Raw genomic sequence first — 14,791 nt, 5'->3', positions numbered from 1 at the left:
ACTAGCAATCATTAACAAAAATAAAGCTGTAGTAGCTATAATAATATCAGACAAAATAGATTTTAGAACAAAAAGCATTATTAGTTATAAAAAGGATCTGATTCACTAATAAGATATACCAATTCTAAATACATAAACATCTGAAGAAATATCCTCAAAATTCATAGTACTACAAGAATAAATAAATAAGCCAATGCATGGTAAATCTGTATGAGATATAAATCTCCCTTAGGGGAAAATTTCAATGCAGTTTTCTATTAAAATAGAATAATAAGCACAAAATCCAGAATAGTTGCTCTTTGTCAGGAAGAGGCAAATAGGTATGATAGAACATAGAATAGAATAACAAATTTTAATTTGTTTAATTAAAGCAAAATCTTCAGCTAAGTGATACATTCATATGTGTTCATTTTACTCTATGCTTTAAACCTACTTCTGTATTGCATGTAATTTTTATGTATCACATATTTTATAAAATATTTTAAAGGAAAAAATTTAAATACACTGGGAAAGCAGGACCTGAAAGAAAGAAATTTGTCATATCTTTTTGAAAAACAAGTGTCTTTTCTAGTCCAGCTTTTTCTCTCCATTGGCCTCACCCTCACCTTATGTCTAAAAAAAATTAAAAAACAACCAACCAAACAAAATTTCATTAGTTTAAAAAACCAGAACATTTCCAATAGACCTAATCCAGATCCAGCAGTCATTAAAATGGGTGGGCCTCTTAACTGTAATTTTTACTAGTACCTTGTAGACCATGTAAAAAGTCATCATGTAGTCTGAAATACAGAGTTTGGAGGGAAATGCAGCTGGTCCATATTTGCCTTGCCTAGACACAAGCTTTGGTAAGAATAGGCTTTAGGTAATCCCACCAATACATGATTTCACCATAAAAAAATGGAAAAGGGCTTTTTTGCAATATAAATGAATTTTTTAATTTACTTTTTAAGTTGACTGTACATTCATGTGCTTCAAATTTCAAAAGGTATGACATTTATATAGTTAAAATTTTCCTTCTCATTCTGTTCCCAGGTCACTAATGTTCCATCCCTGAAAGCGCAAAATATTACATTTCTATGTTTCCTAACAGAAATACTTTATGAGTGTATAAGAAAATATATACAAAGATTGTTCTTATTATACAAATTACAGCATATTTATTATGTCATTTTGTAGCTTGCTTCTTTTACTTAACAAAATATGGTAGAAATTATTTAATATCACTCTAGTCTTTTTCCTTCTTATATGGAAATATAGTATTCCACTGTGCAAGTATTTAACCAGTCCCTACAGATGGACATTAAAGCTGTTTCTAGTTAAAAGGAAACTTAAAGCCAAGTGTTGCCACAGGCATCCAGACAAATGCTGAAAACATTTATATTGAATACAGTAGCATGTTTAAGGCTATTAGATGAACATAAAATATGTTCTATGTAAATATGAATCTTGCTTTTGCAGAAATGATCATGCTGGTCAAATATAAGTAAACATGTGTGATAAGGGAATAGCTTATATTTCAGAAAATAACATTTAATATGAGTCTTTTTCTCTCCTTTTCAAGGAATCTGGCACTGTCACCAGGAGTACAACAGCCTTCGGGAGCACCCAAATTCTCACCTAACCATTTATGACATCGGGTTTCGGACCAACATAAGCACGTACTTCCAACTGAGACAAACATGGTTCGCATTTAGTGAGTGGATTTTCAACACTGGTTTTGTTAAAATTGTAATAAGGAGAAAGCATCTTTCTGTCTGAAGGAAAGCTTGGATTGGTGTGACCTGTTAAACACAGTTAGTGCTACTGACATCCTTGAAGTAAATGTGTTTCTGACCCTACTAGTAAGTGGAAAAGTCACTGAGCGGAATCTATTATAGAACCTAAGAAAACATTATTTTACAATAATTTTAAACTTTCAAATTAAAATATTTTGGGTGTGGATATTGATAGCCATTAAACTGATATCCAAGAAAGGTTTTGTAAAAGGAGACAGTGCTTGATATTTCTAACTTGTTTTATTTTTTAAAAAGTACAAAAAATAAGAAACAATTTTTATAATAGGAATTTTAAATTTTCTATTATAGGAATTAGAATAATAAGTCACTAAAATAAATTTGTATTTTGAACTCTTTATTCAGGTTATCAAATTAGTTAAGGATAAGCCTAACAAAATGTTTAAATCAAGATGATTTCAGAGATGGCTTTAAACCTATAGTCCTAGAATGGTTTTATTTTAATATTCCATGCAATTCACAGAGATTCATGTTCTCTAATCAAGTCTTAAAAAATAATCTCTAATTATGTGTTGCTTTAAAAGAAAATTCATCTTCATATGGTTGAAGTTCGAAAGCCAGGTGAGACATGTTCAGGGAAGCCTGGCAAGAGAGCCCAGCAGAGCTGCACGGGGGTCGATATCTTGGGGAGCATCATAATTCCAGGGACAGTTCCATCCCCATAAATTTGAAAACTTGATTTTGTCACTTCAACCAAAAGTCACCAGGCTTTCGGGTCCAGGCTCACATTATGTCACCAGGGTGCCATTTTATTTGTTTGTACTATCAGTTTTATGCCACCAGACACACTATTTGTTTTACACTCACCCTGATCAGAATGCAGACATATCCTGTGTCGGACACCGATTTCCTGGGATCAAAGCCTGTGAAGCACAAGGCTACTAATGAGGAGCCTTTTTAGCAGAGGGCCTCAGAGAGTTTTGAGAGCTGTTTTCTTCAGGCTCATGCCAAGCTAGCTGACCTGACCTTCTGCACAGCCAGCCCCGCCAGATGCCCTTGTTGACCGAATTCAGTGGTTCTCTTTTCCTTGGATAGTGCTGGATCGGAAGACCCAATCCTTGCTCTCATCAGACTAGTTCTCTTCACAAAACAAACACATTATTTTTTCAAATATGTTGCAGAAGAATTATTTCATTTACAGCCATTTTTAACTCTAAAAATCAGACATCTTGGAGCTACCATCCTGATGTAATCACTTTTCCTGAATTGGAAGTGATTTCTTATCTGCTCAGCAATCCTCTTACTGTTAGCTGTCATTTCTAAAGACGACAAATCCCATCCATTATGCCTTGTGACCTCTAGTTTTACTCTCCGATGAATCTCAGTTACAGGTTCTGTGGTCACCCACTGCTGTCTCTGAAGGTGCTTTGATACAAAAATCATTGAGATGATAAGAATTTGCTATTGGGAAATTAAAAAATGTGCTTTGAGGAAAACGCAGAGCTTTCTTTTATTTTAAAGTCTAGAAATACTAATTTTTTCTCAAATGAGCCTCAGCTTTTACAACCCATTTATCAGACATGAATTGATTACTTGCACTGTGTATGGACCATATTCTAGGCCCCCAAGACAAGTACATACATGTGATTACACTCATCAACAGAAACACTGAAAATAAGCAGAGTTATATACGCAATGATATTTTTATGAGTCTTGAATTGTGTTAGGAGATGGTTGTATTCTTATTTCTGTTATTAATTATCCCAATCTCCTCCTCTGTGAAGCTATGGTATACTAGCTTCTCTGTAAGGTCTTAAAAAATTCTATTGTTTGGAGGAACTTCCGCCAAGATGGAGGCATAGGTGGAGACGCAGTGCTTCCTCACACAACCAAGTTTAGAGACAACTAAATAATAGCAATAGAAAACACAGACAGAACACAGAAAATTGAACTTTTCGAAAGTCTGATAACAACAAATTCTTCAGCCTGACCTGTAAGAGGGGCGAAACCAGCAGCTGGCAGAGCGGGGTAGCACAGGAAAACTCCATCAGACACTCAGGCGCGTGGAATCCAGGCGCAGGGTTGGACCCGGTGGGCAACTCAGCGAGCGACCGCGGGGAAACAGCGAGGGAGCAGGGCTGCGGTTTGACTGTGGTCAGCATTCGTGTGGATAGACAAGCGAGGGAGTGGGCGATTGGATGAGAGCCAGCAGCCCCAGCAGCAAGCGGTGGAGGAGGGCACCACCATTTCCCGCTCTAACCCCGCCTCCACATACAGCGTCATAATCCAGCGACCTAAGTGGCACTGCCCCGGTGACCAACCTAAGGCTCTGCTGTTCACCCAGCTGCGAGAAATAGCAGAGGGGGCTGCCATTTCCCCGCTCTGACCCCGCCTCCACATATAACGTCACAACCCAGCCCTCTGCTCCTCATAACAGACCAAAAATAGCTCAAGAAGATCTCAAAACCCCAGAGCCTATAAATCTAAGCGATGAATAAATAGCAAAACTCTCAGACGCACAGTTTAAAACACTGGTGATCAGGATCCTCACAGAACTGGTTGATTATAGCCACAAATTAGACAAATATATGAAGGCTAAACTAATTGAAATGAATGGAATTGCACAGGAAACCAATAGCGATGAAAAGGAAACTGGGACTCAAATCAATGGAGTGGACCAGAAGAAAGCGAATAATGGCCAAACAGAAAAGAGTGAAGAAACAAGAATTCAAAAAAATGAGGAGAGTCTTAGGAACCTCCAGGACATCTTTAAACACTCCAACATCCGAATTATAGGGGTACCAGAAGGGGGAAAGGAACAGCCACCAGTGGAAAACTTATTTGAACAAATAATAAAGGAGAATTTCCCCAATCTGGCAAAGGAAATAGACTTCCAGGAAATCCAGGAAGCTCAGAGAGTCCCAAAGAAGTTGGACCCAAGAAGAAACACACCAAGGCACATCATAATTACATTAGCCAAGATTAAAATGAAGGAGAGAATCCTAGAAGCAGCAAAAGCTCAGGGGACAGTCACCTACAAAGGAGTCCCCATCAGATTGTCAGCAGATTTCTCAAAAGAGACCTTACAGGCAAGAAGGGGCTGGAAAGAGGTATTCCAAGTCATGAAATCCAAAGACCTATAACCAAGATTGCTCTATCCAGCAAAACTTTCATTTAGAATGGAAGGACAGATAAAGTGCTTCTCAGATAAGATCAAATTCAAGGAGTTCATCATCACCAAGCCCTTATTATATGAAATGTTAAAGGGACTTACCTAAGAAAAAGAAGTTAAAAAAAAACATGAACAGTGAAAGGTCAACCAACTCACAGTTATCAACAACCACACCTAAAACAAAAACAAACTAAAAGGACAGCTAGATCAGGAGTGGAAACATAGAAATGAATATCTCAAGGAGGGTTAGCAACAGGGGAGTGGGAGGAGGAGAAGGGGGGAGAAGGTACAGAAAATAAGTAGCATAGACAGTAGATAGAAAATGGATGGGGGGGAGAATAGTATGGGAAATATAGAATCTAAAGAACTTGAGACACGTGGTCATAAACTAAAGGGGGGTAATGGTGGGGATGGGGGGGTAAGGTGGAGGGGAATGAAGGGGGGAATAGAACAACTGTAACAGCATAATCATTAAAAAAATAATAAAATAAAATATGTATAAAAATTCTATTGTTCTTATTCAAACATAAAGAAGGACTATAATATGTAAATTCAAAAGGCATTTAAATTTCTCTAATACTACCATTTTGAATATGTAATTTTATAAAGATACGATTGATAGGCAATATTCTTATCAATGCAATTTCAAAATATAAAGCAGTTCTAGTATATCTCATATTCTTAGGTTTATCCAAAAAAAGATAATGAGTTTAGCGTAATATGACTATATACTTTATGATTTGGGGCTCAATTTTCTGTTTTAAGAGAATCAAATGTGCATATAAACATACATGCACAGTTTAACTAAAAAAAAGACAGAGTAGCAAGATGGCACATTACTGAGATCCTCCCACATGTCTGGGCTGACTGATTTCTGCTTACTTGGAAATCTTAAACGACATGTGGTGAAGCATGGGTGGGTCTCAGTGGTCGCACCCTGGCAGTTAGCGGTGGACGTGTTCGTGCACCAGCAAAATAACTATCCTGGAAGCAGGCTATGGAATGGATTCTTTCACAGGCAGAAATTTAATTAACTTTTCATTAAGTTTTTTTGTAATCTTAGATTGTTATTAGCAGTGGTATATTTCCTTAATTTTCAAATCATTCCTGTTTACTTTTGAACATCTCTGAAGTCAGGATGCATCTTATAGTTAATGAATGGCTATTTAATGAAGGATTTCTTTACTTTTCCTAAGAAGATACTAAGTTAAAGGTATTTATTTTAGAATTGAGGAAATCAGTAATTAGGACTGTTTGGCTTCAGGTAAAAAGAAACTAATTCAAACTAGCAGAAAAGAAAAGAAAATTGGAGCAAGCTGGGGCCAGGGCAGAGGTATTTTGACAGGAATATAGAAGTCTCATGAAACTCAAAAATAAAACAGGAAAGCAGCTGGGCTTTCAAAGTGTAGCTAAATCCAGGAAACAAAGGCCAAATAGGACCCAAGATTTCCTCTCCTTGCTCTCTCTCTTTCTACACACATAAACTTTATCCTTTCTTTACAGATTTATTTACTCCTCATGAAGATGGTTTTGATGCAGTTTATTATGTTTGTATAACTCTTAGTTCAAGAGGTATATAAACTTGAACTCAAAACTGACCTGGAATACCTTAATTCTAATTCTGAGACTTCTATTAGACAACTTGGGCTATGTTTAAACCCTGATACCATTGTCGGGGGCCACGAGTGTGGAGTCACAAAATGAAAAAGGGGGTTGCCAAGGCCCTATAGCCAGGTCAGTTCATTAAGAGGTATTGTGAGCAGGGCAGACAAAAACTGTCTTCTGTAGCAATTCTCTTACTCAGTGAAGGAAAAGTGAAACATTTAAGAGCTGCCTAAAGCAGTCAGCCCATCCTCCTTCCTTGCCTGTTTTCTTATTTCTACAGATGATGTGAAATGTTTCCATAGACAAAGCCTGTCCACCTGAACAGCTCGAAATTAGCTAAAGGTTTTAATCAAGATTCCTTAGCATTTCTTGAAGGTTCTGAAAGTAAATTTCTAAGATTGGCTAAAACTGTCAAGTGTCAGAATCGGCAGCAATAATCATGAAGTTCGTTTATAACTTCTGCAGAGAAAGTCTGTCTTTCAGGTTGATTTGTATCACACACTAATTTTTTCTTTTCTGTTTAAAGTGGTAATACTCTGCATCCTGGAAGTGCTTGTCATCCTCATGCTGATTTTCCTTAGGAACCGGATCCGCATCTCCATAGCCCTGCTGAAGGAAGGGAGCAAGTAAGGCCCCAACGGAAACACTCACCGAGTGTGTATGTCAGTCCAATCAGCCCCTGCCTGTTGTGTAGATGCCCCAGGCTGCTTTCTATTCAAGAAGGCTTGTTCAAGTTTAAATTGCCAGTTACCAGAAAGGTCATGCTAACATGTTCTTCAGTGTCCCTAAAACCTTAGAGATCATTGGGTAATGTTAAAACCGGTGTGTCTACATATTAGCACTTGTTTAAGCACTAAAGGTATGTTAGGAGAATAACATGTGAAAGTAAGTAATGAAGTTATACTATATGTTTTATTATTCCCATACTGAGTCATATGTTAATATTAATGGTTCAGACCATTTGCAGAACTTTAAAGCACCATAATTCTCTAGAGTCGAGAGACTCTACCATTTACTATTACCATTTCTGTATGAATGACAAATTTTGCCAATAGAAAGAATAATTGGTTCTAGCAGCATCAATATATATTTTGTATCCATACCTCTTAATTCAGAAACATTTTATACTGTGAGCCATTTTATTAAAAATACTATAAAATAAACACTAAATTTTTCATAAATTCATGCTGGGAGGTAGTAACAACTACAGTTTCCAAACTATTCCAAAAGGTCACTCCAGGATAATACTTCAAACTTTTGAATAATGCATGGAAGAAACAAAGAAAGCATTACTATAAAGACAACAGACCATGCTCTCCATTTAGAATGACAGACGCTAAGTTGTTAAAGACCAAATTACTTTAAACAGTCTTTAAGAATTATTTTAAGAAAATTGTCATTTATACTATAACAGTGTTACCAAAGCCCATGGTTCAAATGGTTAACAAGCAGTTTGTCAAATTAAACTCTCCTTCCCACAATAACTGAAGCCCTATCATTAGCCGTGGAAAACTACTGATTTTCTGGATTGTTAAAATAATATGATATTGTGCTTTTCACTGTAATGTGCCCCAGTGCTATGCCTTTAAGTATATGTATGAGCGCATGCACATGTGCGTGTGTGTGTACAAAGGGCCAAGACAGCTGTGACGGGTTGATAGTGTGCTTCAGGGACAATAAGAGCTGAAGTAAACGGGTGCAAGAATACAAGGTAGACAGTGGGAAGCTCAATAATTCACTTATACCAGCAGCATCTGGAGAAAGGAGACAACAGCATAGCTCAGTGAAGTGAAGAAGGTGACAACTTCCAAAGGTATCTAAGGTGTGTCTGTTCCTCAGGAGTGGAATAGTTCCTTCAGAGAGTCCTCAGCAGCTAAGTCAAACAGTATTGGGTTTCATCCAGCATCATATGCTGAAAAGAACATTCAAAAGAAGTTCGGGACAGAGCAACTAGGATGGTGACCATTTCAGAAACCACGTCTCATGAGGAAATATGAAAAGAATGATTATTCTGCAGAATAAAAGGAGTTACTTTGAAGTGTTGCTGTGTTGAAAAGGTGGTCATTTCTTTTCCAGAAGGTAGTGGATGTGAATTGTAGGCAGGCAGTTAAGAAAGAAATTTCTAACACATTGGTAAGAAATAGAATAAGTTGTGCTATATGAGAAGGCCAACCGATGTGGTCACCAGAGCCTTATGAATGTATTTCGAAGACAGTGCAGAAGATCCTGAATTGGGGGGGGATTCTCACATTTGATCAGATAATTGTTAAGATCTTTTCCAATTTTAAAGTCTAAGAATCTTAGCAAAAGGAAGAAATTTTATGATTATACAATATCGAGTATTTATGAGTCAGAATATGCAAAGGGGAGAGTTTGAGGAAATCTGGGCAGGAACCAAACATGAGCATTGAAATAATGTCTCTAACTTACAATAAATAAAATTCAATGACTAAGTATACGCCAGCACGATCAGCAAAAAAAAGTCTATGGTTATTACTACTGTTCTTAGAATTAATTCCGTCTATGGCTCAGTTCTAGTTCGAGCAAATAAAACTTTAATTGAGAAATAACACTGGATCATTTTGAATTTCAACTCTTTGTTTTATTTCAGAGCCATTGGATATGTTCCAAGTACGTTAATGTATCCAGTTCTAACCTTCTTTTTCCTCTCGATCTGTATTAGCTACTGGGCCGTGACGGCGGTGTATCCTTCCATGTTTCCCTCGTTGAGCCTCGGGTCCCTGGCCCTGTTCTGGACCCCGGACCGCAGTGCTTTTCATCCTGGGGGATTGGGAACATCCTAGAGAAACACATGATTTTTTTCCCTGCTAAGCTTTAAAAAAAGTTTCAATGTACTAATTAAATTTCCCCTCATCTAGATCATATAGCAGAGTTTGTTTTACTTTGTCTTCATATATGGTACTTCTCCCTCATAATAACCTTAAAAAGCTTCAATATATTTTACTGTTTTTAAGGGGCTTCTCAGTGCAGCTGATCCATGTTATATTACTCTGGGCCTGAAGAATGGAAAAATTATTAAAAGATTAGAAGTTTTCTGAAGTTAATCTGTCAAAGGAATTTTAAGTTATTTGCATTATTTTCACGTCTGTGTATTTTAAACTCACCAGCAAATAATTTATCCTTAATAGAGTTTACTCAGTTACTTGGCTACATCAGGGGTACCCATATACAAAATCGTAACCCCAGACGGAAAGTGTAAACATGAAAATAGAACCTGTAACCCAGAGGTCAGTAAAAGGAACTGTCTTTTACTTAACGTCACTACAGAACTCTGCTCCATTTCCTCTAGCGGTTGGAGCAATCATCTGAAATCGAGACCCTGTGTATTGACAGGGATCACGGTAGAGAAGGGGGAGTTGGCCAGGTGTTAGCAGAAAAACACAGGAAGTGGTGGGAGAATAGAAAGAAAACTCTATTATTTCCTGAGCTCATTTGTCTTACCATATATCCAAGAAGCAGGCATCATCAACAACAGCACTAATAAATGTGAAACTAAAGGGAGTGAAGAGGGATGAACACAGGATAGAAAATAAGATACAGTGTACTTTCCAGAGCTCATTAAAGAATTATATAAAGTGATGTGATGGAAAATGGCAGGAGCTCAGAGAAAAAGCACAGGACATGCAACTGGGAGGCTACACAAAAGGAGAAGGCAAGGAGGGTGTTATCTTGGAATAGCATTTAATACAATATTATCCACGTTTTTTTCTGAGTGCAGATTTTTAACACAACTGAAATTTCCAAAGCTTGCCCTGGTGCTCAGTGTAACTTTGCCTTCTATGGTGGAAACAGCCTGTACCATCAACATATCACTACCTTCCAGATATTCAATCTATTTGTCTTTCTCTGGCTTATAAACTTTGTCATTGCATTGGGCCAGTGTGCCCTTGCTGGTGCCTTTGCTTCTTATTACTGGGCCTTGAAAAAGCCTGATGACATCCCACCACATCCACTTTTCACTGCATTTGGACGAGCCATACGGTAAGTTCCATGTTGCCCCTACCTCTGTCTTCCAAGTTCCACTTAGTATACTTATAACTCTATTTTGTGCTTATCATTCAAGTGGCAAACTACATATGAGCTCAAGGGTATGAGTGAAGAGTCATGGATGTTCATTGGCTCTGTCTGGTTTAATAGCCACAATTTTATACTCTCTACCCAGGCTAGTATTCATCTAAAAACAATTATCTAGGTTACTAGAGATAGGGAAGGGCACTATACTAAAGATTAAGGATTAACTTGGCTTTCTCATACCATTGCTCAGCTCTAATATCCTATTTTATGCTGAGAGACTATTAGTATTAATTTGGTAGCTGAAGGACAAAATATGTATGTATGGTTTAAAAATCCCTAAACCTTTGTCAATCTGAATAGGAGTCTGCTATCAGTCATTCTGCACTTCCCTTTTACCTATAAAACATGTTTGACTAACATCCTTTTAGTTAATAATAAAGATATTTTAACCTTTACTCTCACTTTATCTTTGCCCAGATATCACACGGGATCCCTAGCATTTGGATCTTTAATTCTTGCGTTAATTCAAATGTTTAGAATAACCCTAGAATACTTGGAAAAACGTCTTAAAGGTAAGGTTCCAGAATTCATCTTTTCTGACTTCCTGACCTCTGGGAAAAGCAGACTGGGACAAGTTGTTTCAGGAAACATGATGATTGTAACAAGGGTAATGAGAGTGGAGGAGGCCAGGTGGTGGATATATTTGGAAGGTAAAGCCAACAGGACTTGGTGAGGATTTGATATGAAAGGGGACAGGGAAGAGAAGCAGTGGTAAGGAATAAGGGAGAACACCTTGGCCAGTGTGGCTCAGTGGATTGAGTGCGGGCCTGCAAATCAAAGAGTTGCTGGTTTGATTCCCAGTCAGGGCACATGCCTGGGGTTGAGGGGCTGGTCCCCAGTAGAGGGCATGTGAGAGGCAACCGAACATTGATGTTTCTCTCTCTCCTTTTCTCCTTCCCTTCCCCGTCTCTAAAAATAAATAAATAAAATCTTTAAAAAATAAAATAAAATAAAATAAAAAAGAATAAGGGAGAGTAAGTGTGTGATGTTATCTGCTAAAATGTAAAGACCAGGAGAAGCAAATTTCAAAAAAGAGATTAAAAATTGTTTTTGACATTTGGTATTGAGAAGCATGCTGGAGTTGTCTGGAAGTTTCAAGTCTAGGGCTTGGGACAGGTCAGGCTTAACCTACAAATATCAGTGTCATTGGCATAAATCTTCATATATGACAGGTAGTTTATAAATATATAAAGTCTGTTTAGAATGCATTTAAAAATATTATTAATTGCCAACAAACTTGAAACAGAAGAACAAGTTTGGAACATTTATATTTTCTGATTTTAAGACAATACAGAGATATGGTCATCAAAACAGTGTGGCTCTGGCATAAGGATAGACACATGGATGTAGAATAAAATAGAGAACCTGCAAATAATAGCTCACATACAAGCCCATTCAGTGAGGAAAGGACAGTTTCTTCAACTAATGTTACTAGTAAAACTGGGTTTCTATATGCAAAATAATGAATTGGGACCCTTACCTTACATCATATGCAAAAATTATTTCAAAATGGATTATAGGCTTAAACATAAAAGCTGAAAATATAAAACTCTTAGAAGAAAACATAGGAAGAAATCTTCATGACATTAAATATGATGATTTCTTAGGTATGACAACAAAGGACAAAACAAAAACTAGACTTCATTAAAATAATAGAATATAATTATCTAAGGACACTGGCAAGAGAGTGAAAAGACAGCTCACAGAATGGGAGAAAACATTTGCAAATCATATGCTAAAGAAGTGGCCAATATTTAGACCATATAAAGAACTTCTGCAACTCAACAATAAACCCAATTCAACATGGGCAAAGGATTTTTTGATGACATTATACTTTTTTAGCTTTATTGAGATATAATTGACAGATAAAACTGTGGTAAGTTGAAAGTGTACAACATGATTTTTTTTTGTACATACATACATTGTAGAAGGCTTCCCACATTTAAGGTAATGAACCCACCCATCACCTCACCTCACATATTTACCTTTTTTTTTCTTCTTCCTTTTTTGATAAAAACACTTCAGTTCTATTCACTTAGCCAATTTCACTTATATAATATAGAATTATCAACTATATTCACCATGTTATACCTTAGATCCTAAGACCTTATTTATCTAATTACTAAAAGTGTATACCCCTTTACCACCCTCTCCCTATTTCCTCCATCCCTCAGCCTGCAGCTACCTCCATTCTTTTCTGTCTAGATGAGTTAAACTTTCTTTTGTATTCCACATATAAATGACACTATGCATATTTGTCTTTCTCTACCTAGCCTTCTTTCACTTAGCATGATACCTTCCAGGTCCATCTCTGTTGTTGAAAAAAGTGGTATTTTTTTTTCTTTTTTTTAAGGCTGAATAATATTCCATTGTGTATCTATACCATATTTCCTTTATCCATGGATCCATCAAATGATATGTAGGAAATTTCTGTACATCAGATATCATGAACAAGGCTGGGTGAACACAGGAGTACAGACACTTTTCTGAGACAGTGACTTTGTTTCATATACATACACAGAAGTGGAGTTGCTAGATCATGTGGTAGTTCTATTTTTAATTTCTTGAGGATCATCCATACTGTTTTCCACAGCAGACACATCAATTTACATTCTCATCAACAGTGTACAGGGTACCCTTTTCTCCACACCCTCACAAACACTTCTCTTGTCTTTTTGCTGTAGACATCTTGACACGTGTGAAGTGATATCTCATTGTGGTTTTGACTTTCATTTCTTTGATGATGATTAGCTTTCAATGCACCTATTGGCCTTTTGTATGTCCTCTTTGGGAAAATGTCTACTCAGTTTCTTGACTATTTTTTTAAGTCGGGTTATTTGGGTTTTTGTTTCCTCTTGTTTTTGCTATTGAGTTATGAGACCTTGTATATTTTAGGTATTAAATTATCACATATGTGGTTTTCAAATATTATTTTCAATTTCATGGGTTCACTGTTCATTTTATTGATAGTTTCCTTTGCTGTGCATAAGCTTTTTAGTTTGATGTAGTTCCACTTGTTAATTTTTGCTTTTGTTGACTTTGAGTTTAAAAAATCATTGCTGAAGTTCCAGCCAAGATGGAGGCGTAGGTAGAAACCCTTCACTTCCTCACACAAGCGAAAGGAGGATAACAACCAATCTAAAATCAATAAACAATCAAAAGCACCAGAAAATCAAACTGCATGGAACTCTGACAATGGAGGAATTAAAGAAAAAATCAACCAGAACAACCAGACTGGTAAGGTGGCGGACCAGCGCGAGCCAGCTCAGAAAAACCTAGGCAACCCAGCAGACCATGGGGGTGAGTGCAAGTAAGGGAAAAACTGAGACTCAGAGCTGACTGTGGACTATAGCAGTTGCCCTGGTGGGAGAAACTCCAGCCTCACATGAGAGTTTGTTGAAAAGTGCTCTAGAGACAAGCAGGCAAGCTGCACTGTTCCCTCTCTGGCCCCTCCCCTGCAGCACAGCAAGGAGGTTTCCCTGCCCAGGTGAATATTTAAGGCCCCACCCCCTTATAACATATTAGCTGTGCCAAGACAAAGAGATATGGCCCAAATGAAAGAACAGAGCAAAGTTCCATAAAGAGAACTAAGCAAGAAGGAGATCATCAACCTATCTGATGGAGAATTTAAAGCCCTGGTAATCAAAATGTTCACACATCTGATTGAGCTTGGTTGGGAAGTGAAAAAACAAATGAAGGAAACCCAAAGTGAAATAAAGCAAAATATTCAGGGAACCAACAGTGACAGGAAGGAAACCAGGAATCAAGCAATGATTTGAAACAAAAGAAAGAAATAAACATCCATCCAGAAGAAAAGGAAGAAACAAGAATTCAAAAATGAGGAGAGGCTTAGGAACCTCTGGGACAACTTGAAATGTTCCCACATCCAAATCATAGGGGTAACAGAAGGAGAAGAACAACAGCAAGAAATTGAAAACTTATTTGAACAAATAATGACAGAAAACCTCCCCAATCTAGCAAAGGAAATTGACTTCCAGAAATTCCGGGAAGCTCAGAGAGCCCCAAAGAAGTTGGACCCAAGGAGCAACATACCAAGGCACATCATTATTAAGTTACCCAAGATTGAAGATAGAAAGAGAACCCTAAAAGAATCCAGAGAAAAGGAGACAGTTATCTACAAAGAAGGGCCCATTAGACTATCAGCTGATTTCTCGAAAGAAACCTT

The 14,791-nt window shown here is 37.2% G+C and overlaps 1 protein-coding gene across 1 annotated transcript in view; it reads left to right on the top strand.

Moving 5' to 3' along the window:
* SLC44A5 (solute carrier family 44 member 5) overlaps nucleotides 1-14,791 on the top strand; it is a 126,359-nt gene that overhangs the window by 94,248 nt on the left and 17,320 nt on the right. Inside the window, exons 11-16 of the mRNA XM_037132819.2 lie at nucleotides 1,562-1,693; nucleotides 7,037-7,136; nucleotides 9,122-9,214; nucleotides 9,671-9,758; nucleotides 10,250-10,512; nucleotides 11,023-11,117. Of these exons, the coding sequence (XP_036988714.2) occupies nucleotides 1,562-1,693; nucleotides 7,037-7,136; nucleotides 9,122-9,214; nucleotides 9,671-9,758; nucleotides 10,250-10,512; nucleotides 11,023-11,117 (771 nt within the window). The remainder of the gene's footprint in view (nucleotides 1-1,561; nucleotides 1,694-7,036; nucleotides 7,137-9,121; nucleotides 9,215-9,670; nucleotides 9,759-10,249; nucleotides 10,513-11,022; nucleotides 11,118-14,791) is intronic.

Source organism: Artibeus jamaicensis, unplaced genomic scaffold (assembly GCF_021234435.1).
Source record: "Artibeus jamaicensis isolate MK-2021 breed Jamaican fruit bat unplaced genomic scaffold, CSHL_Jam_final scaffold_1019, whole genome shotgun sequence".
NCBI lineage: Eukaryota > Metazoa > Chordata > Mammalia > Chiroptera > Phyllostomidae > Artibeus > Artibeus jamaicensis.
The sequence above is the reverse complement of the archived record's forward strand: the minus strand, read 5'-3'. Positions and strand labels throughout refer to the sequence as shown.